The 24,204-nt window shown below is 43.7% G+C and overlaps 1 protein-coding gene and 1 long non-coding RNA gene across 7 annotated transcripts in view; both read right to left on the minus strand.

Annotated features, from left to right (window-relative positions):
* Positions 1-7,948: 7,948 nt before the first annotated feature.
* On the minus strand, positions 7,949-9,850 carry LOC136472180 (berberine bridge enzyme-like C-1). The gene has a single exon (XM_066469915.1). The coding sequence runs from the start codon at positions 9,679-9,681 to the stop codon at positions 8,056-8,058; it is 1,626 nt and encodes a 541-aa protein (XP_066326012.1). The 5' UTR covers positions 9,682-9,850; the 3' UTR covers positions 7,949-8,055.
* Positions 9,851-9,989: 139 nt separating this feature from the next.
* Positions 9,990-24,204, minus strand: part of LOC136472181 (uncharacterized) — a 28,874-nt gene continuing 14,659 nt past the window's right edge. For 2 of the 6 annotated variants that reach the window (XR_010762293.1, XR_010762288.1), the window contains 3 exons: positions 20,840-20,884; positions 10,194-10,284; positions 9,990-10,110 (listed from right to left, as the gene is read on the minus strand). This is a non-coding gene — a long non-coding RNA (uncharacterized lncRNA). Of the gene's footprint in view, positions 10,111-10,193; positions 10,285-17,226; positions 17,827-18,464; positions 19,842-20,839; positions 20,885-24,204 lie in introns of those variants that run through there. The other 4 variants (XR_010762294.1, XR_010762289.1, XR_010762295.1 and 1 more) reach the window with 3 other exon arrangements.

Here is a 24,204-nt window from a genome sequence, read left to right on the forward strand (position 1 = left end):
AAAAACAAGCTAAAAAGTACGTATTATAAGCGAACTGATCGATGCAGCATGAGATGGATACATGCATGGATGTATACACTCCCTCTGTCCTCAATTAACTGTCGCAGGTGGTTTTCACGGCAAAAAGTTTGACTCGATTTATAGAAATTATGTGCAACATTTATATCTCTAAATAAATTTATTAAAAAACTAAATTCAAATATTTGTCTAATGATATTAATTATGTACCATAAATATTAATATTTTTATATATATATTTAATCAAAGTTGTTTCTCGGAAAGTGAAAACGACAGATATTTAGAAACGGATGGAGTATATAACAACGCCCCGAGTGTTAGTGTGTGTGTGAAGAAATATGTATTTAGATACTAATTAAAGCTAATGTTAATTAATAGCGGTTTGTGTTTATATGCCAAAGATACACCTAGATATCTACTCTCTCTGTCCCATAAAAAGAGTTATTTTCGCTTTTTAAGAAGTTAACTATCTTTAACTTTGACCAAATATATATAACAAAATGTTAATATTTGTGTTACATAATTAGTATCATTGGATAAACATTTGAATATATTTTTATAATAAACTTATTTAGAGATAGAAATGTTGCTAATATTTTCTACAAATCTAGCCAAATTTAAGAAAGTTTGACCAGCACTGAATCCCATAGGAACTCTTTTTTATGTGACCGGAGGGAGTAATATCCAAATTGGCCTGATTGCATTAAGGTTGAAATTGATGCCTATGGACTCTGACTGAATCAGAACGTTTCCAAGATGCCATTTTTAATGGGGTTTAAATAAATCTGTTGCAGAATACACGGTAATAAATGCACTTCTCACTGAAGTGCAGAGGTAGTAATTTTACAAACTGTTTGGTTGACATATTTGTAACGTGATGGGTAATAGACGACGGTTAAATTATGTTTGTTTAAGTCCAGCCATAATCAGATATCACGATGGGACTGATACCAGCCTATTCAAACTTGTCACCGCTGGCACTCTCGAGTGCGAATCATTACCGTTGCCATTTACGTTACAGTTCATGAAGCAAACAGTTCGTTAGTGTGCTGTTTTCTCACCAAAATTTACTAGGATAATGTTTTGTGTACTCCTAAAGAAGCATGGATTGGCAGTAGACAGTGACGAACCCAGAAAAAAATTTAGAGGGGGCTGAATAAAAGAATATAGACTTTTTTATCTTCTCTTAACCTTAGCCCCTCCTACCTAATAATACATGTATGCATAAAATTTTAAGAGAGGACTTAGGAAAACTTCATGTGCTCAGGATCGGTAGGGGGGGCTGAAGCCCCACCGCTGGATTCGTCCATGGCAGTAGATGGATCCTTGCCTAGCTTACAAAAGAGTGAATTATATATGAATGCATTTGCTAACTCCAGTTTTAAAAATAATATCTTGTGATGGATACCATGGTATGGATCATATCCATGGTGGTAGACTGACTGATCGATGCAGCATGAGATGGATACATGGATGTAGCTATAGGAAAAAAAAACAAACTCATTTATAAACCTTACCGGGCAGGTTTTGTAGATAATCGAAATCAACCACACCAAACTCGTCTAGTGGCAAGTTCAAATCAAACCCTGTCCAAAAAAGAAGAAAGAAAATGAGAAACATTAGCACACGTTGTTGCTTTGAATATATAAAAAAGAACAAACGAACTGAGTACATTACCATATGTGGTGTGATCCTCCAATATTGCCTCATTGAGATCGAATGGAAGATTGTTGTCGTCATCTTCTTCTACACGAACGTTCAAATTGAATGGATTAGGTGGAGAAGAGGTAAGCCATGTCATTTAAGCAAGCAAGCAAGGAAGGCAAGGGAGGATGAAGCACTTGAAGCGTCGGACCTGCTGAGCATTTAAATAGATCAACCAAGGAACGAGGCGTCGGACCTGCTAAGCGAACATGCTGAGCGCACGCACAGTGGAAAAAACGAGCGCCAGTGCACTTAAACGCAAAAAAACGAACCAAACTAACGAGGCCAAACGCGCCTCATCGCGGCTGAACTCGCGCCAACGGCGAAAATCGAACGCTGGAACGCCTCCCTACCGCGAGTGCAAACGGCAAAATCACGCAGAAACCGCCCAAACGCAAGCGCCACGCCCAGCCGCAAACGCGAAAAAAACCGAGCCATGCAGCCAAAGCGCAAGCGCCACGCAGCAAATAGTGCCATGCAAAATCAAGCCATAGCAAAAAAAAAGGCATCCGTCAAGTTTTGAACTCGAGGCGCTGGACTTATGCCTCGATGCACTAACCGTCCGAGCTAAGGAACTTTCTCGTATGGAATGCACCCGTAACCCTATTTAATAGGGGCAGATAGGGAAAAATATCCCCTAATTAATCACTCCTTGGTAAGCACAATCATGTCCTAAACGACTTCTAAATCCTATACGGAGGGAGTATATATAATGCTCATGTGTGTGTGTGAAGAAATATGTATTTAGATACTAAAGCTAATGCTAATTAATAGCGGTCTGCGTTTATATGCCAAAGGATGAACCGAGATATCTAAATTCCAAATTAGCCTGATAGCATTAAGGTTGTGAAATTGACTCAGAACGTTTCCAAGATGCCATTTTAATGGGTATTAAATCTGTTGCAAAATAATAAGTGCACTTCTCACAGAAGTGCAGAGGTAGTAATTTTTAGTGTGCTGTGCTGTTTAATTTCTCACAAAAATTTACTAGGGTAATGTTTTGTGTACTCCTAAAGAAGCATGGAATGGAAGTAGATGGATGCTTGCCTTACAAAAGAATGAACCCAAATGCTTCATTACGAGTGTGCACGCTCGCGTCGTGCGGCACGCACACCATCTGGGCCGTCCGATGTTGTCTGGGTTTGGGGTTTGGGGCGTCCGATGCACGGGTTTGTGGGAGAACAGTGGAAGCCAAAACAAATTGCAGATGAACTCACCTGCCGCCGCCGCCAAAGAAGAAGAGAAGAAGGCCGCGACGTTAAGGTTTGGGATTTCAGGGATTTCCATGTTCTCTGGGCTTAGAAGGAATCTTCTGGGGAGGATGCTGGACCGGCGGTGGTGGTGGTCGAGACGGCGGCGGAGGGCTGGGCGGCGGGGGAGCCACCCGCCGAGCAGTGGGAGCGGTAGGTTGGGCGATGCCGGCGGTGAGGGCGTCCATCGGAGAAGAAGGGGAGAAGCTTGAGATTAGCATGGTGGCGGTGGTAGAGGTGGTGGCTCGCGCCGGAGCCTGGGAGGTGCTGGAGGTAGGGGCACTCACGCCGGATCTAGAGGAGAATCTTGGGATTAGCATGGTAGCGGTGGTGGAGGCGGCGACGCGTGCCGTCGGAGCCTGGGAGGTTGTGGAGGGGGGGGGGAAAGTCGCTCTGGATCTAGAGGTGAACCTTGGGATTAGCATGGCGGCGCACTGCTGGAGCCCGGGAGGTGGTGGAGGCGGGGGCCCTCGCGCCGGATCTAGAGCAGAAGCTTAGGTTAGGGTTGGGCATGGTCGAGGGTGGCGGCGGAGGCAACGTGGATGTCACCAGAGCCGGGTGGGGGTGAGGTGGCAGCGGGGGAGCGCGAGAGGAAGAAGAGAAGGTGCACACGAGGAAGAAGGACGCGTTCGGGTGAAAGAGGAGGCGTGCGGGCGTAGCTTTCTACGCCTAGGCACACGGGTTGTAGTAAGGTCCAAGAATGAATTATATATGAATGCATTTACTAACTCCATTTTTTTAAAAAGAATATCATTTATTGCATTCTACTAGCTAGACACTCTACAGTACATCACATGGATCCTCACTTTGATGGATAACATGGATCTCAATTCTTGTTGTCAACTGTGAGGAACTGAGGATGCATAATCTCAATGAATGGAAAGCAAGGATACCACTTATGCTATGGTAACGGTTTCACGGACTAGGATCACATTATTAATGTGCGATTGAACATGCATTTAGGGGAGTTTGTGACTTTTTCAATCTTTTCTTAATCACAAGTAGACAATAAACAAAATTGTTTTAGTTGTCACAACATGTATAGAAGTCTAATGGAATGACGTTCGTGCATTGTAGTTGTTGTACAATCATTTTATTTGGGCACTTTAATTGATGACAACCGTCACAAATGGTGTTTGTTTCTTGATTTCATTGTACCGTGTTCTACGCAACGGCCAACATTATGATCTCTATGTTGCATGTGTTTTGAAAGCGTTAATACGTTCTCCAACTTACATGTAAACTTTCTATTAGTGCCATAATATAAATTGCTACCATGCACTTAGTACCAAAAACATTTCATGAATTATTATATAGTTGGTTTCAACATGATAAGAAATTGTTGTTTGTGAGATTTTAGTTATTAGTAGCAACTTTGTTGAACATGACAATGAAAGAACAAGTTTCTAGAGAGAGACTATGTAGATTGTGTAACAATTTGTTCATATTCCATAACAACTTGTGTTGCACATCTAATACAACTTTTATGTAACAGCTTGTGTTTTTATATGTTGACGAAGCAACTTATTTATGCAGATATGGTGTAGCAAACTACTTTATATGTTTGGTAATTTGTAAATGAAATGTTAGCAATAAGTTATATTTAAAGTCAGGAAGCAATTTACATGGGAAATTTATTATCAACTTTTTAACATAAGCTAATAGTACCGATACACATAAGCTAATAGTACCGATACACATAAGTTGTTAGTGCAAATAAAATGACTCAAAACATATATAAAATACTTGTTTTGAAGATCTGGACACGAGGAGCATAATGGCCCACAGAGAAATGGAAACACATATTAGATGAGAGAGTAATGGTCATTATACAATGTCAAATTGAATTGACTAGAAAATGTCAGCTACATGATGTCCACTATGGAGTCTTAACTACGATCATGTTAGGGGAGGGTGTGACCCTTTTGTCTTTTCCTAGTCACAAGTAGACAAAAAATATATTCTTTTTGAGGTTGACACAACACGCAATAGGGAAGTCAGGTAGAATATGACATTAGCACATTGCATTTGTTGTACAATTATTATTTGGGCATTTTAAGTGATGACAACTTTCATATGATGTCCGTTCTCGATTTCATTGTATCGTTATGCGATGAGGCCAACATCATAACCGTGTTAGAAATTGGGGTACCCACAATGGTATAGATAGCTTGCTCTCTATAATTTTGTCCACATCAACTATAGAGTACACAATAGATTAATCCTCCAATAGGTTGACTGTAACAAATATTCCAATGTTTTATGGCCCCCACGTGTCAGTTTGTTTTAAAGGGTGGTTAACAAACATTCCAATATTTCTAGTGTTTGTTGTTTACGTACTGAACAACTTAGTTCTTGGTTCTATTGATCACCATTTGATCCGGTGATGTATATGAATAGCACATCAGAGCAATGCTATAGTAGACCTTTTGGTATGTTGAAGATGCTATAAGTCCTCACTGGATGATTAGGTGAAGGATTTATTCAAGGCACCAAATCATCCGATGTTGCCTACGCTTGCACCGCGTTGCCTAATGGCTAGCTCTTCTTAGTGGCTTATTATATGTTCTCTATTTCATTTTGATCCATCTATGATCCCTAGCTTGGATAGACACATCTTGGATATTATTTTGCTAGAGGAGAGCGTATTAGTGATTTGCAATTTCTTTGGTTGAAGATTAAGACGTGTTTAGTGCAAGTAGGTAGCAAGTGTGCATCTTTCTAGGGTCGTTCTTGATCAAGTGAAGCTAGAATTATTTTACTCCTGGTTATTTCCATCACCTAGATAGCTTGTTGATTGTGGCTCGACGATCTTCCTCTTGTTAGAGATGGTTAGAAGGCCCAAAAGGCTTTGTGCTTAGTTTGGGACCCACCAATCTAGGGATGGAGAATGGGTACCCTTGGTGGAGCTTTGGCCTTGGTGACCCAAGGGAGCTTAACCCTTAGTCAGTGCTATAACACAGACTATTTTTATTGCTAGTTTATTTTGTGCTTGTGTGTGCTTGAAGTACATGATTGAGTATTGTAGCTCTTTGTTCTCAAACTAACATTATATGTTTACTTTCTTACACCCAAGGACATAATGCTAGTGTGATCTTTCAATCAAGGACGTAGCTTAGTATATTGGACCTATGAACCTTGTCTTAGTATGTTTTTATCACAAGTACTATATCTTAATATAAGATAGGTTTGGACGAAGGGCGAAGTAGGTTAGGTTAAGGTTCTAAAAAATTGTGCTTTAAATTTTAGAGCACAATCCAACCCCCTGGCCATTTGATCCTTTCACACATATTATCTTATACCGTGAAGTAAGATGATACAAAACTCCACAAATACGAACATTCAGTCACAAATAGAAGGCAAGCATGCATCTAAAGTATCTCACATGTCTCTAAAAGTCTGCTAATTCTAAAGCATCTCACATGTACCTGAAGTCTACTAATTCTCCATTGGTAGCGCTCCATGAGACGCTCAGCGTGTGTGACAACCAAACGCCCCCACTCCACTCTTTTGCAAAAGCCCCAGGAATCCCATTGAGAGAAGCGGGGGGGGGGGGGGGGGGGGGCAGGGGGACCTGAAAATAGTAGCTTTACCCGTCTCCCTCTCGATCTCATTGGTCCAGTGTGGCTCCCTGTTTGATTTTCTCTGGCACTGGCAAGGTTGGCGTGGTGCGGGGTGATGGTGGCGTGAGACGAGAAGGAGAGAGGAGAGACAGAGCCATGGCGAAGGCGACGGGGGATGGGGAGGGTCGTGCCGACAGTAGCCTAGCGTGACAAGTACCGAGCGTATGGTGGAAGAAGAAGGTGGAAGGAGGCGTGCACCCGGTGGAGAAGAAGACATGTGGTGGAGAAGATAAGTTGGAGAGAGAAGACAAACCAGAAGTAAAATAAGTGAAGAAAAAATAAAGAAAGAAAAGAAAAAAGAGAAAAAAAGAAAGAAAAAAAATATAATGGTATTAAAGACATTTCATCTTTTTTCAACAACTAGGGAACCTATTTTACCAAACATTTTTCTAACCAGTGAAGCTGGAGCCAGAAAAAAGATTCCTTTGGTTGGGCTTCCCAACCTGCTTTGGCTTCCTAAAAAACCAAAAGTCAACCAAAGGCACAAACTTTCTCCTATGTTCTACAAAGAAAGCAACTTTTCCATAGTACAAATGTCACATAACCTAGTTACCTGCTTCTAGCGGTTGTGGAGTTCAAGTTTTCTAAAAAATTACCCACCTGCCGCTGGTTATAATGTCTATCGTCTCATTTTTTCAATCCCTCCCCCAATCCGTGTGAGAAACAACGGCCATCGGCGGCGATGGAGAAGGACTCTGTGCGGCGGATGAGGTTGCGCTGCGAGGAGGTGAGGAACGAGTCCTAGTCGCTGTCCACCGCCAGCAGCATGTGGCTGGAGGAGCACGCGGAGGCCGCCTCCACCACCATTGGCGGAGGCATGGTCACGAGCATGGGCCTTGTGCCGGCACCTCTAGGGAGGACGCGGCGGTGGTGTTGTAGGTGAAGCAGAGCAGCGAGCCGGAGCGAAACATCCTAGGTCCCAGAGCTAACTGCTTGCAGCGGGCTCATCTAGGCATGGATGACAGACGGGAGCACACCGGAGAAGATGAGGGAGAGAGAAGAGATTGAAATGTGGGGTCACGAATGACATGTGGGGCCACTAACAACATTTTTTTTTGGAAGCCACAATTGTTCAACCAAATCGCTTTCAGCTTTCTCACAGCCCACAATCAACAAGAGCTTTTTCACAGCCCAAAACCGCTTTTTTCATAAGCCGTAGTTCAACCAAACACACCCAAAGTTGTTTCATGCTAGATGTTGGTTTAGCTGGAGTTAGAGCACTACCAAATGGACCCATACATAATGTCTAAGGCTATGCTTCAAACAGAGGACACGACATCACATACACCATTGTGCCGGCCTGGCACCAGATCGACCAAGGGTAGATAAAACTAGTGAAGTTCGGAGAACATGAACATCTCAACAACCGCACCAATATGATATTTGAAGACCTGAACCGTACCATTCTCCAACCAGAAAATTATTCATCCAATTATTGTCATAATAATCACTGCTATATATTACGAGTCTAAAGGAGGAATGCTTTGTGCATTGTTGAACACATTTCCAGGATCAACCTTAGTCTTGGCCCGAACCAACCTTCCAAAATTCAATAAGAAATACCGCTCGCCCCATGACGCCGCATGTCCCACAGAGCCATAGGACGTTCCACCGGTCGCGTTCATCCAGTCATTGGTGCCCAAATCAAGGTCCAAGTAGTTCACATACGCAGCCCGCGGGTTCTTCGTCACGTAAGGCGCCATGAAAGCATAGAACGACCGGAGCCATCCGATGTACTCATCCGCACGATCGACATCCGACGCTTTCCACGAGACGCCATACTGGATGCTGTACAGGTACCCAGCACGGTGAGGGAAAGGCGTCACGGTGCTCCCGATCCTCGCCATGGCGCCGCCGTAGGGATCCAGCTGGATGGACCCCTCCGGCGGCCCGGCTGTCGCCATGAACCGCAGGATTTTCACCGCGTCCCGCATCGAGATCGGTGCCTGGACGTAGTCGGACTTGCTCTTCGAGAACTGCCCCACTCCGGGCTGACGGCTCGTGAGGTCGGCGACGGTGCTCAGGCCGGCGAACTTCACCGCCGACTCGAGCCAGCTCACCTCGGAGAGCTCCGACTCGGCGAGCCCCAGCTCCGGGAAGGTCTGGCTCAGCACCGCCATGGCAAGACGCTTCGGCCCGACGACCTGGCCGGTGAACGACATGGAGTGGTTGCCGTTCGACGATGACCCTGTGGGAATGTACGTCGAGAGGTAGAACTCGTCGGGGAGGCTCGGCGCCACGTACTGCCACCTGTGCATCAGCCCGGCGATAAGCTCGGCCGGGCCGGTGCGGCCGACGCTGAACACGGTGATGTTGTCGGGGACCGGGACGAGCCGGACCTTCCACGCGTACACCACGCCCCAACTGCCTCCGCCGCCGCCGCGGATGGCCCAGAACACATCGGGGTGCATGGTGTCACGGGTGAGCGTGTCGCCGCTCGCGGTGATGAGAACGGCGTCCAGCACGTTGTCGGCGGAGAGCCCGAACTTCCTCGACAGCAGGCCGAACCCGCCGCCGGCCGTGTGCCCGCCCATGCCGACCGTGGCGCACGACCCGGCGGAGAAGGCTAGCGTCCGGTTCGATAGGCCAACCGCGTGGTACACCTCGCCCAGCGTCGCGCCGGACTCGACCCAGGCCGTGGCGGTGCCCGGGTCGACGTCGACATGGTTCAGGTTGGACAGGTCGATCACCACGAAGGGAACGTGGTTCTCCGTGGTGTAGGAGAGGCCCTCGTAGCTGTGCCCGCCGCTGCGGACGCGGATCGCCAGAGAGGTGTTGCGCGCGCAGAGGACGGCGCGCTGGAGGTCGCGCTTGGTGGACGGGAGCACGACGGCGGCCAGCTTGCCGACGCTCGGGAGCGCGAAGCGGAGGTTCCGGATGGAGGAGTCGAGGAGCGACGTGTAGCTCGGGGATGTTGGGAGGGAGAAGTTCGTGACGCCATTGGAGAGCAGGCACGAGGAGATGCCTGCTGCTGCTGCTGCTGCTGCTGGTGACGACGACGACGACTGAGCGCTGCTGGCGCGTGTGGCTGAAACTCCAAAGAGGTGGAGGAGAGCAAGGGCTGCTGCAGCTGCCATCGTGTTCATCGTCAGGGCGCGGATTGTTGCAACAGCAGACGGATACGAGGGTGTAATATATACTAATAATAATGTAAGAAATTTGTTGCCCAGAAAGAGAAAGCCATGATCGAGTTGTCGACGTCAATTCTGGCGGACTTTTCCTACGCAACGATTCACCGGATATCTGGATTGCTGTTCTCGCTGGAATGCACATGCACGTCGCAAACCGCAGCCTCTGGTCAAAGAAAAAGGCTTCCAAGATGCAATTTTTACAAGAGAGACAGAGATACCATTTATTAGCGTACTGTTACATAAAGAGCCATGGAAGAACTAGTTGTACATACGTTCGCCAAAATATGAGAAAATACACGTGAATGCATTTTGTGTCTTTATGCCGAAAATAAACAAAGCGTTGACTTCTAGCTCCAGTTTATGTGTTGTGTCATCACGTTCGTCCTTATATCAGAAATGAAATGGAGTTAAAAGTGGAGCAAATAATTACTGCGAGACTAGTAGCATATATGTACATGATAAAGTACCTTTGCAAAAGCGCCTTAAGCAGATGGGGTGGTCTCTCTGATCAGATGGCAAAGCACCAGCAGTAATGCAAACGCACCAAGTGCATGTATCCTGGGCGAGTATTTATAACACACTATGAGATTCCTACCATGAGATGCTGAGTAAGTGCACAAATTAAGCATGAAGTAGAGATCGCTATTGACGGTTGCCTTGTGTTCGCAGGAAAGGCAGGTTTGGGAGAATGGCCCCATGGCCTTGGCCTCCATGTCGGCTCCCCCGCACCACCATCGTCCATGATCGTGCCGACCTCGCACCACTTGCTACGGTGTCGGCCATCCCAGCGCGACTTAGTTTTGATTACGTGGAGGCGGAGGACCTTGTAGTCGCCGGACGGCACGGCACGGCCAAAGCTGTAGTCATTCACGGCGGTCGACGACGACTCGATCGTCCCACCAGGGGACGAGGGGATAGTTGGTGCCGACGACGGTGCACTACGCCAGATTTGCACATCACTACTGGCATCATCACTGTCGGATTTGTGAAAACCGACAATGATGTACCTTCACTGTCACTGCTGGTTATGAGCTTAAAAATAAAAAAATGATTAGGGTTGCGCTAAAACTAGCAGTAAAGGACCACATCACTGCCGGTTTGTGGTTTGAACCGGTAGTGTTTTGACGGCCACTCATCACTGTCGGTTTAAGCCAAGAGCCGACAGTGATTGTGCTCTATCACTGTCGGTTCTAGCCAAGAATCGACGGTGATAAGCCTATAACACAAAAAAGGCTGCAGCCGTCCTCTCCTTCCTCCTCTCTTCCACCCCGAGAACAGAGGCGCGCGTTTGGACCCTTCCCTCTATTATTGCGGCTGCTTTTCACCATGAAGCTAGTGCTTGGATTTTGAAGAATAGCTTGATCTTTTTACTTTAAGGTTAGTAACAAACATCCACTCCTTTGATTTTGTTGCTTAATTAGCTTTGTTGTGATGGCTATATTGCTTGATTCTCATTCTAGTTCTTTCTCCATTCTAGAGAGCACTTTTCCAATTGAATATTTGTGCAAGGCTCAAATTGTGGTGAATCCATCGTCCAAACGGTTGGCGTCTATGAACACATTTAAATTCCTAGCTAATTATTTAATGGTGGTCAAGATCATCATTGTTAGTATGTGATGCTATAATTAGTTCTTAGAAGTAAAGTAGAATAGATGTTCTTCATTATTGCGCAATAATTGTTTTTTACTATGATTTTCAATTTACAGGACCGGGGCTACCGATTTCAATTTTTCAATAATTAGTGTACAATAATGTTTTTCAAAAATGGTACTTTCCAGCTACAATTGTTGTTCATGAAGCTCGATTTCTTATTAATTCTTTATAATTACTGTCTCAGTATTTTTTTGTGCAGAGATGGATCGAGAATGGATGCATCTGTCCCGAATGGACAAGCGGTACATGCATGATGTCAGCCAGTTTATCACCGATGCTAAAGCCCATGTTGGGAATGGGAACCCTGTCTTCTACCCATGCAAAGATTGCAAGAATCATAGAAACTTTCATCAAATTGAGTCTATATGATCGCACTTGATTACCAGGGGGTTCATGCCAAACTATACGATATAGACTATGCATAGTGAGGTTGGTGTGAATGTTCTGCAGGAAAACGATGGTGATGTGGACATGCCTGACGTAGCCATCCACGATGCTGACGAGAAACCAGGTGTCAATACGGAACCTATGGCCATAGTTAATAATGTGTTTAGGAACACGCGAGCTGACGACACTGAGGATAACGATGGTATTTCTCAGCTGCTACGTAATGTAGAGACCAGATGTCTTAGTGAAAGACAGCTGAGAAAGCTAGAGAAAATGAGACAAGATGGCAAAACACCATTGTATATGAATTGTCCAATGAGCAAACTGAAAGCCGACATCATGCTGTTAGAGTTCAAATCGACAAAACGGATTGAGCGATAAAGACTTCGATCGGTTGCTAGGTATAATAAGGAAAATGCTCCCAGAAAAAAATGAGTTACCAGAAAAGACAAACTTGGCCAAGCAAATGATCTGCCCCATCGGCCTCAAGGTTGAAAAAATCCACGCGTGTTCTAATGATTGCATATTGTACCGTGAAGAAAAATACAAAGACTTGGACAAGTGCCCCAAGTGTGAAGCTCACGGTACAAGAAAGGGCTGTCAGATGAGGGTACCAAGACCAGAGGAGGTCCCGTAAAGGTCGTTTGGTATTTCCCTATAGCTCCCCGGGTGCATAGACCGTTTGCATGTGCAAAGTCAGCCAAGCTGTTGTGCTGACATGGCGAAGAGCGTAAGAAATACAATGATGAGGCACCCCGCCGATGGGCATGATTGGAGGACTATCAATACTATGTTCTATAAGGACATTGGTGGAGAGGTAAGGCACCTTTGGTTTGCTTTGAGCATAGATGGGATGAATCCTTTTGACCAGGTTAGAAGCAATCATAGCACCTGGCCAGTGACGCTCTGTATATACAACCTTCCACCTTGAGTCTATATGAAGCGGTCGTACATCCAGATGCCACTACTAATCCAAGGGCCAAGACAACATGTGAATAACATCGATGTGTTTCTAGAACCAGTGATCGATGAACTAGTGGAGATATTTGAAAAGGGTGTGCCGGATGTTTGGGACGAGTACAAAAAGGAACATGTTACAATCAAAGGAGTACTTATCGCTACAATCACCGACCTACCAGGTCGAGGTTTGTTGTCCGGAGAGAAGACAAAAGGCTATACTGGATGTGTCGAGTGCTTGGACGACACTGATGCGGTAAATCTACCAAATAACTCAAAGATATTTTATATGGGACACCGTAGGTTTCTACCTAAGGATCACCCTTACCGCAAGAACAGAAAAGATTTCAACGGTACTATTGAGAAACGCTTAGCTCCAAAATATCGAGACGGGCCTGCGATACTTCGAGAACTCAACAAACTGGAGGTTGTCCTTGGGAAGGGGGACAATGCAGTAGCAGCGCCTGATGGGAGCGTTTGGAAGAAAAAATTGGTTTTCTAGAAACTACCTTATTGACCATTTCTGAGTGTACGCCACTGTCTTGATCCCATGCACATCACTAAAAACATGTCCGCTAACACTCTTAACACCTTGATGGACACCGGGAGGATATCGAAGGATTCACTAGCCACACGCCTAGACATGCAACACTTGGAAATCAAGAAGGAGCTGCATCCCATGGAGCTAGAGAATGGCCAGTTTAAACTTCCAGTTGCATCATGTACATTGAAGAAGGGAGAAAAGCGTGTGCTTATTTCTTTCTTCAATGAACTCAAAGTCCCGACGGGCTACTGTGGAAACCCGAAGAGGCTAGTGAACATGAGAGAACTCAAGTTAAACTATAGCCCTATGAAGGCCCATGACTGTTATGTCATTATGACTCAGCTGCTCCCTGTTGCCCTGTGTGGTATCCTCCCCCTAAAGGTCCACGCCCCAATCATAAAACATTGTTCGTTCTTCAACGCGATCTCAAAAAAGGTCATTGATGTGTCCACGCTAGAGTAGCTGCAATGGGACATAGCCGAAACTCTCGTTAGGCTTGAGATGCATTTCCCACCGACTTACTTTGATATCTCATTACATCTGCTCATTCATCTTGTTGACCAAATTAGAGCCCTTACCCTAATGTACCTGCATCAGATGTTCCCTTTCGAAAGATTGATGAAAGTTTTCAGAAGGTATGTTAGAAACAGATTCAGGCCAGAAGGGGCATGGTTGAAGAATGGTCAACGGAGGAGGCCATTGAGTTTTGCACATATTATATGGACATCAAATGGGTCAGAGTTCCAGAATCTCGTCATAAGGGAAGACTACGCGGCAAAGGAACGATTGGGGAAAATCTGTTACAATAGACGACCCTGTTTCTTTTAGACAGGCACAGTTCGCTGTTCTCCAGCAAGCCGAGGGTGTGATGCCATACATTGACGAGCATAGGTAATCGCTGCAAACTCTGTATACGAGCAGGTCATAGGTTTGGCTAGATAAAAAATTTAAGGAGGAATTTGTCAACTGGTTGTGACGTCGCTTGCTTGAAATAAAGTTGGGTAATCAATTGGATGCCTTAGCCAAGGGACCTTCGAGTACATATCTTAAGTACCAAGGGTATGAGATCAATGGATTCACATTTTACATAAAAAAGCAAGATGGAAAGAGCACATACCAAAATTGTGGTGTTTGTTTTGATGCTCACGACGAAAACGGCAACGTGCAGGCGACATACTATGGTTTCATAGAGGAGATATAGGAGCTAGCCTATGGTCCATTGAAGGCAGCTCTTTTTTGCTGCTAGTGGGTCTGGCTCGAGGAAATCAACACTGACAGCGAAGGGTTCACTACCGTTGATCTCACTAAGACCGTATACAGAGACGACACCTTCGTCCTTGCAAGAGATGTTATGCAAGTCTTCTATGCAAGGGACAACAAGACAAAAGGGAGGCTAAAAGTAGTCCTAAAAGGAAAAATGAAGATTATCGGTGTCGATGGAGTGACGGACGAAGAAGACTACAGGGGTTATCAGGAAATGCCTCCATTTAGGACGAACGTACCCCTACCTATCCTTCAAGAGGGTGACGAACCTGCTTACATACAGCTTGATCACAATGAGGCTCTCATCGTTGATACACCTAAAGATAGTTAGATTATTATTAACTATGTAATCATTATGCATTAAACATATTATATATATAAACTATGTAATCATTATGCATTAAACATATTATATATATATGAACATACGCTATTAGTAGTTGTCCGTAGCCAAAACTAACCACGATCATGTCACAGCCATGACTCATTGTCGCCTGTTACCCCGTCACCGAAGAACAGATCGGCAACAAGAAGCGGCTGATATCGCTGGGATGGGAGAGCCGCATGATCCGACAAACGGTGATGGTGTCAATCAGGACAGTGAGAACGAGCAGCCATGGACCCCGTTCGGCCTGCTCGATCTGGGTCAAAATGACCAAGATGGCCAGGTAACTTTGGTGTCATGTGACTATGTAGCCACACAAGCTAATCAATTGAGAGGGTCCTAGCTTACTTGGTGTCTCTAGCAGGAGCCTCCACCAGCCGAGGAGCCAGAGGGTTCGGGTAGCAGGAAGGCCAGATCCAAGCGAGGCATGTCAAAGATTCCTGTTGGTAGGAATGCACACTGACACATTACTGAGTTCGATGAATTTGGGGATCCACTCTCACCGCCTATAGCTTTGACCAAATACAAGACTATCCTCGGATTACTTATTAGGGACTTCATCCCGATTAGGTACAGAAAGTGGATTGAGAAAGATGATGACCCGTGGAGGGTTCCCGAAAGTGAGAAGGATTACATATAGGATATCAAGATCTCAGAGTATTTTACTTTCCCAACGGAGCATGACAAGGAGTTAGTCAAGAAATAAACAAAAGAAATCATGGGGACATGCTTCAAGAATTTCAATGGGACATTGTACAAGAATTTTGTCCTCCAAAATAAAGAGCCAGATTTCGATGGTGGACAGTTTAGCAAGCAGAAGGACTTCTAGTAGGATTTCAAGGAATACAGGTTATCCGAGAAGTACTTAGAACTGAGTAGGAAGAATAAGGAGAACTCGCAGAAAGCGATGAATCCTCATCATCTCGGCTCTCGTGGCTACGCTAAAAAGATGCTAGAATTTGAAGCAGAACTTAAAAAGATGGATCGCCTTGCTGAGGAAGGCGTTTAGGTTGAGACCGTCGATTGGGAGCCAAGATCGGTCTGTATGGGGAGGAATGTAAGCTACGCAGAGGACGGGAACTTTAGCTCCACAAATCAACCCATAAGCAAACTCATCCAGAGGATCTCCTAGGTAACTGAGGAGGTGAAGCAAGGGACTCGCACTTCTAATAGGGAGAAAGATGTGCTCACCCAAGCACTCGGAACCAAGGAGCACCCTAGTCGCACTAGAGGAACCGGTGTTGTTCCTTGGAAACTAGCATCCTCCCAAGAATCTAACACTTCCCGGAGCCGCTCGAGGAGTAGAGCGGGTCAGGAGGCAAAGTATTTGAGGCGACTAAAAGAGATGGAGGAAAGAATGGACGCACGGATTGAGGCGGCTGTTGAAGCACGAGTCCAGCAAATTTTGTTGTCCAAGGGGTCAGGAGTACCACAAAACTCTACTCCTACTGCCTTTAGCCCACAGTTTAGGGGTCGCAGCAGCTGCGGATCGACCCCGCTCGATGAAGAAGATGCGAATGTGTCTCATCCGATGGATGGCATCACTGAACCCATCAATATCAAGTTGTACATTCATTAGGAATGGACAAATGACAAGGTGGCGCTCGGCCAGGCCTGGCCTATGGGAGATGGGACCATTAATGGCCGCCCAATTCCACAGGGGTACGCTCGTGTCACCATTGATAGAATACTTGATAAGAAGTATAACAAGATACACATTGAGTACCCCGTAGCGGAAGACAGGCCGAAACTTGGTCATAACAAGGGTTCTCAAGCGGCCTGGCACAAGCGCTTCATTAAGCTTGACCACCAATTGTCCTCTGATGATGAGGACGATTGCAAGTCTTCGCCCACCCACGATGATCACTCACCATCTCCCAACAGAGATCACTCCCCTACTCATCCCTTGCCATCACCCCCAAGAAGACAGAGGTGTCCTTCTATTCCTCCTTGTCCGACTTCATCTTCATCAACCCCAAGAAAAGAGAAGACTCCTCCTCCTCCTTTTCCATCTTCATCAGCCCTGAGAAAATAGAATTCTCGTCATCATCCTCCTTCACCTCCACCTCAGCCCAAAACAAGATCAAAGGCATCCTCGCAGTCGCAGAAAAGGTCCTTAGATTCAGTCGCTAATGCTCCCAAAGTGGACCAACAAAAAAGAAAAAGGTCGTTCAGTAGCAGTGTTACAAATTTGATGGAAAGAAAATTTACAACACACATCTCGAAAGAAGATTGTATTAGTTTCTTCAATCTATGTGCCTCACTACCTCTGTTTTTGTTGAAGTCCGAATTTGAAAGGCAAACACATAATCAGTATGCTACAACAAGAGCCGATGAAATACATAATGAAGATTTAAGGAAGATACAGAAGTTCGTCGAAGACAACCCTGAATTAACCATGTAAGAGGCCGCGACCATCTATTATGATGTACAAGGGACGGCAACACCGGCAATGAAGTATGAAAGGGGCAATCTTTTGGTTCCCGATCACGAGTATAAAAATTTGACAACATATATACGCCAGTTGCATGAATATTACATGGCTCAAACAACAGAGACAGAGGACTTTGGTTTTGAGGTTATTATCCGTTCGCCACATGTTTTTAATTATCCTGAAGAAGAGAAATTCGATGTCGAGTGGGAGTGCTTGTTCCAGCTATACCAGAAACGCTCTCTCGATACACAAATGTTGATGTTATGGACTAAGTGAGTACCCTACACGCACAATATTACAATTAACTACTCTCTCGGGACATAAATTGTTAACTTTTGAGCGCTTCCCGTGATTTTATGTAGGTGTATAGCAAAATTTTGCATTCTAAAAAGCAAATGGGATAACATAGGCTTCTTGGACCCCTTGCGAGTCAATGAGAAGACATGTTTAGGCCTTCATGAATGTGACATGGAAGACCTGAAACAGAAATTGATTGTTGTTATCGACGAATTCAAGATGAAGAACAAAACCCACATACTTCTAGCCTACAACTGCGAGTATGTGTTTTCGGCTTTTAATTTTATGCTTTTTTTATTAAGATTATTCGATAATTAGGATTCTGTGATTGCAGCCACCATTTTGTATTCATTTGTGTTAATCTTACCAAAAATCTGATCGAGGTGTGGGACTCAAAGAAAAAATCATTTTATCATTTGGATACACTGGTGGCAGTGCTGAATTAGTAAGCGATCCTAATAACATATTATTTTCTAATCACACATACCACTTTCTAACGTTTCTCTTTTTAATGTTGCTCAGTGTCCGAAGAAGACATATCGGTGGAACACAGGTCCCATTCAAGGTTGTCGAAATGGAGAGGAAGTACCTAAAACAGCCGACAGAAAACAATGAATGCGGGTCTTATATAATATGGGCAATGCTTCGCTACATTAGTGGGAAATCAGAAGAAGCCGATAAGTTGGTATGTATAATCCCCATTTTATTTATGTCTGCTAATCATTCAACAAAATGATTTACTGATTCCTCTTTGGATATCATCTTTTTTGAACGACAGCGCAAGAAATATAACCACGAAAGGTAGTTAGACATAGAGATCGTAGCGCTGCAATCGAAGCTGTCAAAATTCATCTTAGCCAAGGTATTAGAAAAAGATGGAGTATTTTTCATTGCACAATCCGTGAAGTTCAAGAACCAGTATAGCCTAGAGTGGCTCGCCAGATTATTGTAAGAAGACCGAGAAACATTGCACAATCTGTGAAGTCCAAGAATATTTCTTTTTTATTTTAAGGGATCGAGATCTTGATAAGAACATTTGAACTGTAATCGTAGCATTTGTAATGTTTAATATTGATGGACCTGTCGTCTAGGTAGCGTATATAAAGCGAAACCCGATTCCATGAAAAAATATAAATTAAAATAAATTATAAAACAATAAAATGCGAACGTGACATTACTGTCGGTTAGTAGAAAACCGGCAGTGTTGTCGTAAACATCACTGTCGGTTAGCAACAAACTGGTAGTGATGGCACTATCGGCTGGAGCCACAAACCGGCAGCGTTGGCTTAGCCATCACTGTCGGTTCTTGTCACAAACCGTCAGTGATTCGTACGATAACATTGCCGGTTCAAACACAAACCGACTGTGTTGGTGGAAATGAACTCTACCGGGTGGTCTTATGAACCGACGGTGTTGGTGGAACTGAACTCCGCCGATTGTGTAAAGAACCGGCAGTAAAGTTGAAGAACACTGCCAGTTTTTAGGAACCGACAGTGATAGCTTACCCTCATCATTGTCGGTATGGTTGTGCCGGTTCAAAATCCGGTAGTGATGGGATATTTTGAACCGGTAGTGAAGTGCAATTATGACGTAGTGGTGAGGTCGCGCCCAGACGCCGGATGGATGATCATGGCACCAAGCTCCATCCTGTCATCGACGAAGATGAGGTTGAGCTTTCGACGAAGATGAGGTTGAGCCGCGTCGGCGCCAGCAATGCTGGGCCCTGACGTCGAACACCCTGTGGACGTTGCCGATCGACGTCGTCCAGGTCCAGCAGGCGCAGCTCGAGCTCTGGTGCGGATCCGAACACATGGCGACGATGAGGGGGCCGGAGAGGCCGCGGGATCTCCGTGCGGCGAGGAAGGCCGGGACGGAGATGAGGGCACGCCAGGCCTTGCACACGCACTGGAACCGACGCAGGCCCTTCACCGGCACCCTGATCAACAGCACCTCTGACTCTGAGATGATGTCCTGCGGCAGTGAGAAGCCGCCGTCGTCGCGTTTGCATAGCTTTGACTGCATCTGCATTGTTGCTGCGCTCGTAGGGTTGGTCGCCCACAGCTAGCAGGCAGCAGCAGCCACCACCTGGTCGAGGGCCTCCGATCCTTTCCTTCCTCTGTACTTCGATGAGTCTGTCTAGGATATACTAGAAATCATGCGCGGTGTTGCCGCGCCCTGCCTGTGTCTGGGCCAGACTGCATACTATTGTGTGAGTCCATTTGGAGACTATATGTTGTCTTTGCCACGTAGTAATAGAATGGATTGCATACATTCTGACGTGTACGTGTACGACCTGACTAAGGAGATCATTCTAAAAAAAAAGTATGATGTGCCTAACTGCCTATATGAACTTGAAGAGAGGAAAAAGAAGTTCAAAATATACAATAAGATAGTGTAGTGATTCAGAAAAACAAGTGAAGAACTCAGTGATAACCAAAGCAGACGTGTCAACATCTCATGAATCTGATTTTGTATATGCTGCAGCATATACACGATCGATACCACGGGGTACCACATGGTCATACACAAAGAAGTTGCTAGAACTCCTATAATGACTGCAGCATATGCAATGGCTACAGAATTCTCCTCTTCCAATTCTGTCTTTTGTTTAGAAATTGTGTAAGACGGGAAAAATCAGAACATGCTCTTTTGGGTATGTATCCCTTTACTAAGTTTCGGAACTATGGAGATTGGAGAATAGGATAAGCATGATACAGGGAACTGCTGCCAGCGATACTATTTTTAGGTTTTTTTTTTTCAATTGTTAGTTTAGCATATTGGAAGGTTTCAATTAAATATGAAATGAGTTCCAATTGGTTAAATTTTGGTAGGTCTTGGTGCACTTTTTTTTTCTTATATAGAGATAACCAATTTTAAAAAGCTTCTCTTACTGTTGCTCTATTTCTACAGCTGAGAAGGAAATTTTGGAACTGTTTGCGTGGCTGTAGTTGTAGAAAACAAAAGGATCATGCCTATAGGCTATAGCAGTGGGCAGTGGCTGCAGTTCTGAAGCTTTTAAAACAAAGTAAAATATTTAACTACACAGATTAGCCAAATCATTTACAGAAGGAGAGATAGTAGCCTAGCTAAAATCCAAATTAGGAGAAGTCGATGAGTTGAGAAAGTTATGTGGAGAGCTTTAGCAATCAGCACCAAATATAGCAGAAGAAAGATGGAGGTATAGTAGACTTGCCTGCCTTATAGTTCAGAGCCAGGATGTTGCAATGGAAGAGAATGTCTGAAATAGTATATAAGGCAAATATTACATGCTGTTTGAGTTTAAATTCAAAGCTTTCAGCAGAGCCAAACATGGTTGTATTAAATTGCTCAAGTAAAACACGTTTTTTTTCACTGATATGACCCATTTTTCTCTGCTTTGATAGTTATTAGAGCTGAGTTGGACATGATAACTCAGGTACCTTTAGCATGATTCAGGATAACATCTAGCACCAAATGAATACCTTTTTTATTTTTAGAAAATAAATAGCCAACCCAAGAGGAATAGGGATAGAGAAAATTATGGTGAGCACTGTAACTGTAAAGAGATAGAAAACTAAAAGGTTCTGTTGTGATAGTCTAGGATTTACTCTCAAATAATCCTAGATGTAGCTGGCTCCATAATCTCTTTACAGGCATTTTATCAAACACATGCTGTGCATAGTAAGAGAGAAGAAATAGGCAAACATAGGCGCGACTTTGCCGCGCCCTCATCAGAGAATAGCCCAAGTTCGTCATGAATCAGATAACACATGTTTTATTGATCTGAGTGATAATTTATTTTATGATTACGGATGCAAGAGATGATGTTAGATTCTTTTTTTCCCTTATTGCAGTCCTTTCAATTACATAGGATCGAACTTTGAACAGGATTTAAGTGAATTTTGAATGTGTGCATGATTTTACTATAAGGAAGAAGCCTACTTTGTACAACTCACTATGTGTTTTATAATTGTACCCAAAAGCACTAAACAAATAGTCAGTCATCGCATTCACTGTGCTCTGAACAGATTGAGATAATATGGTGTTGCCGTCAGGGAAGGAGAACTGAGCATACGCCGCGCCCTGCCTGTGTCTGGGCCAGACTGCATACTGTTGTGTGAGTCCATTTGGAGACTATATGTTGTCTTCGCCACGTAGTAATAGAATGGATTGCATACGTACTGACGTGTACGTGTACGACCTGATTAAGGAGATCATTCTAAAAAAAAGTATGATGTGCCTAACTGCCTATATGAACTTGAAGAGAGGAAAAAGAAGTTCAAAATATATGATAAGATAGTGTAGTGATTCAGAAAAACAAGTGAAGAACTCAGTGATAACCAAAGCAGACGTGTCAACATCTCATGAATCTGGTTTTGTATATGTTGCAGCATATACACGATCGATACCACGGGGTACCACATGGACATACACAAAGAATTTGCTAGAACTCCTATAATGACTGCAGCATATGCAATGGCTATAGAATTCTTCTCTTCCAATTCTGTCTTTTGTTTAGAAATTGTGTAAGACGGGAAAAATCAGAACGTGCTCTTTTGGGTTTGTATCCCTATACTAAGTTTCGGAACTATGGAAATTGGAGAATAGGATAAGCATGATACAGGGAACTGCAGCCAGCGATACTATTTTTATTTTTACTTGTTTTTTTTTCAATTGTTAGTTTAGCATATTGGAAGGTTTCAATTAAATATGAAGTGAGTTCCAATTGGTTAAATTTTGGTAGGTCTTGGTGCACTTTTTTTTCTTATATAGAGATAACCAATTTTAAAAAGCTTCTCTTACTGTTGCTCTATTTCTACAGCTGAGAAGGAAATTTTGGAACTGTTCGCGTGGCTGTAGTTGTAGAAAACAAAAGGATCATGCCTATAGGCTATAGCAGTGGGCAGTGGCTGCAGTTCTGAAGCTTTTAAAACAAAGTAAAATATTTAACTACACAGATTAGCCAAATCATTTATAGGAGAGAGATAGTAGCCCGGCTAAAATCCAAATTAGGAGAAGTCGATGAGTTGAGAAAGTTATGTGGAGAGCTTTAGCAATCAGCACCAAATATAACAGAAGAAAGATGGAGGTATAGTAGACTTGCCTGCCTTATAGTTCAGAGCCAGGATGTTGCAATGGAAGAGAATGTCTGAAATAGTATATACGGCAAATATTACATGCTCTTTGAGTTTAAATTCAAAGCTTTCAGCAGAGCCAAACATGGTTGTATTAAATTGCTCAAGTAAAACACGTTTTTTTTCACTGATATGACCCATTTTTCTCTGCTTTGATAGTTATTAGAGCTGAGTTGGACATGATAACTCAGGTACCTTTAGCATGATTCAGGATAACATCTAGCACCAAATGATTACCTTTTTTATTTTTAGAAAATAAATAGCCAACCCAAGAGGAATAGGGATAGAGAAAATTATGGTGAGCACTGTAACTGTAAAGAGATAGAAAACTAAAAGGTTCTGTTGTGATAGTCTAGGATTTACTCTCAAATAATCCTAGATGTAGCTAGCTCCATAATCTCTTTACAGGCATTTTATCAAACACATGCTGTGCATAGTAAGAGAGAAGAAATAGGCAAACATAGGCGCGGCTTTGCTGCGCCCTCATCAGAGAATAGCCCATGTTCGTCATGAATCAGATAACACATGTATTATTGATCTGAGTGATAATTTATTTTATGATTACGGATGCAAGAGATGATGTTAGATTCTTTTTTTTTCCATTATTGCAGTCCTTTGAATTACATAGGATCGAACTTTGAACAGGATTTAAGTGAATTTTGAATGTGTGCATGATTTTACTATAAGGAAGAAGCCTACTTTGTACAACTCACTATGTGTTTTATAATTGTATCCAAAAGCACTAAACAAATAGTCAGTCATCGCATTCACTGTGCTCTGAACAGATTGAGATAATATGGTGTGGCCGTCGGGGAAGGAGAACTGAGCATACGCCGCGCCCTGCCTGTGTCTGGGCCAGACTGCATACTGTTGTGTGAGTCCATTTGGAGACTATATGTTGTCTTCGCCACGGAGTAATAGAATGGATTGCATACGTGCTGACGTGTACGTGTACAACCTGATTAAGGAGATCATTCTCAAAAAAAAAAGTATGATGTGCCTAACTGCCTATATGAACTTGAAGAGAGGAAAAAGATGTTCAAAATATACGATAAGATAGTGTAGTGATTCAGAAAAACAAGTCAAGAACTCAGTGATAACCAAAGCAGACGTGTCAACATCTCATGAATCTGATTTTGTATATGTTGCAGCATATACACGATCGATACCACGGGGTACCACATGGACATACACAAAGAAGTTGCTAGAACTCCTATAATGACTGCAGCATATGCAATGGCTACAGAATTCTTCTCTTCCAATTCTGTCTTTTGTTTAGAAATTGTGTAAGACGGGAAAAATCGGAACGTGCTCTTTTGGGTATGTATCCCTATACTAAGTTTCGGAACTATGGAAATTGGAGAATAGGATAAGCATGATACAGGGAACTACAACTAGAGATACTATTTTTATTTTTACTTGGTTTTTTTTTTCAATTGTTAGT

Source organism: Miscanthus floridulus, chromosome 8, assembly GCF_019320115.1.
Source record: "Miscanthus floridulus cultivar M001 chromosome 8, ASM1932011v1, whole genome shotgun sequence".
Classification (NCBI taxonomy): domain Eukaryota; kingdom Viridiplantae; phylum Streptophyta; class Magnoliopsida; order Poales; family Poaceae; genus Miscanthus; species Miscanthus floridulus.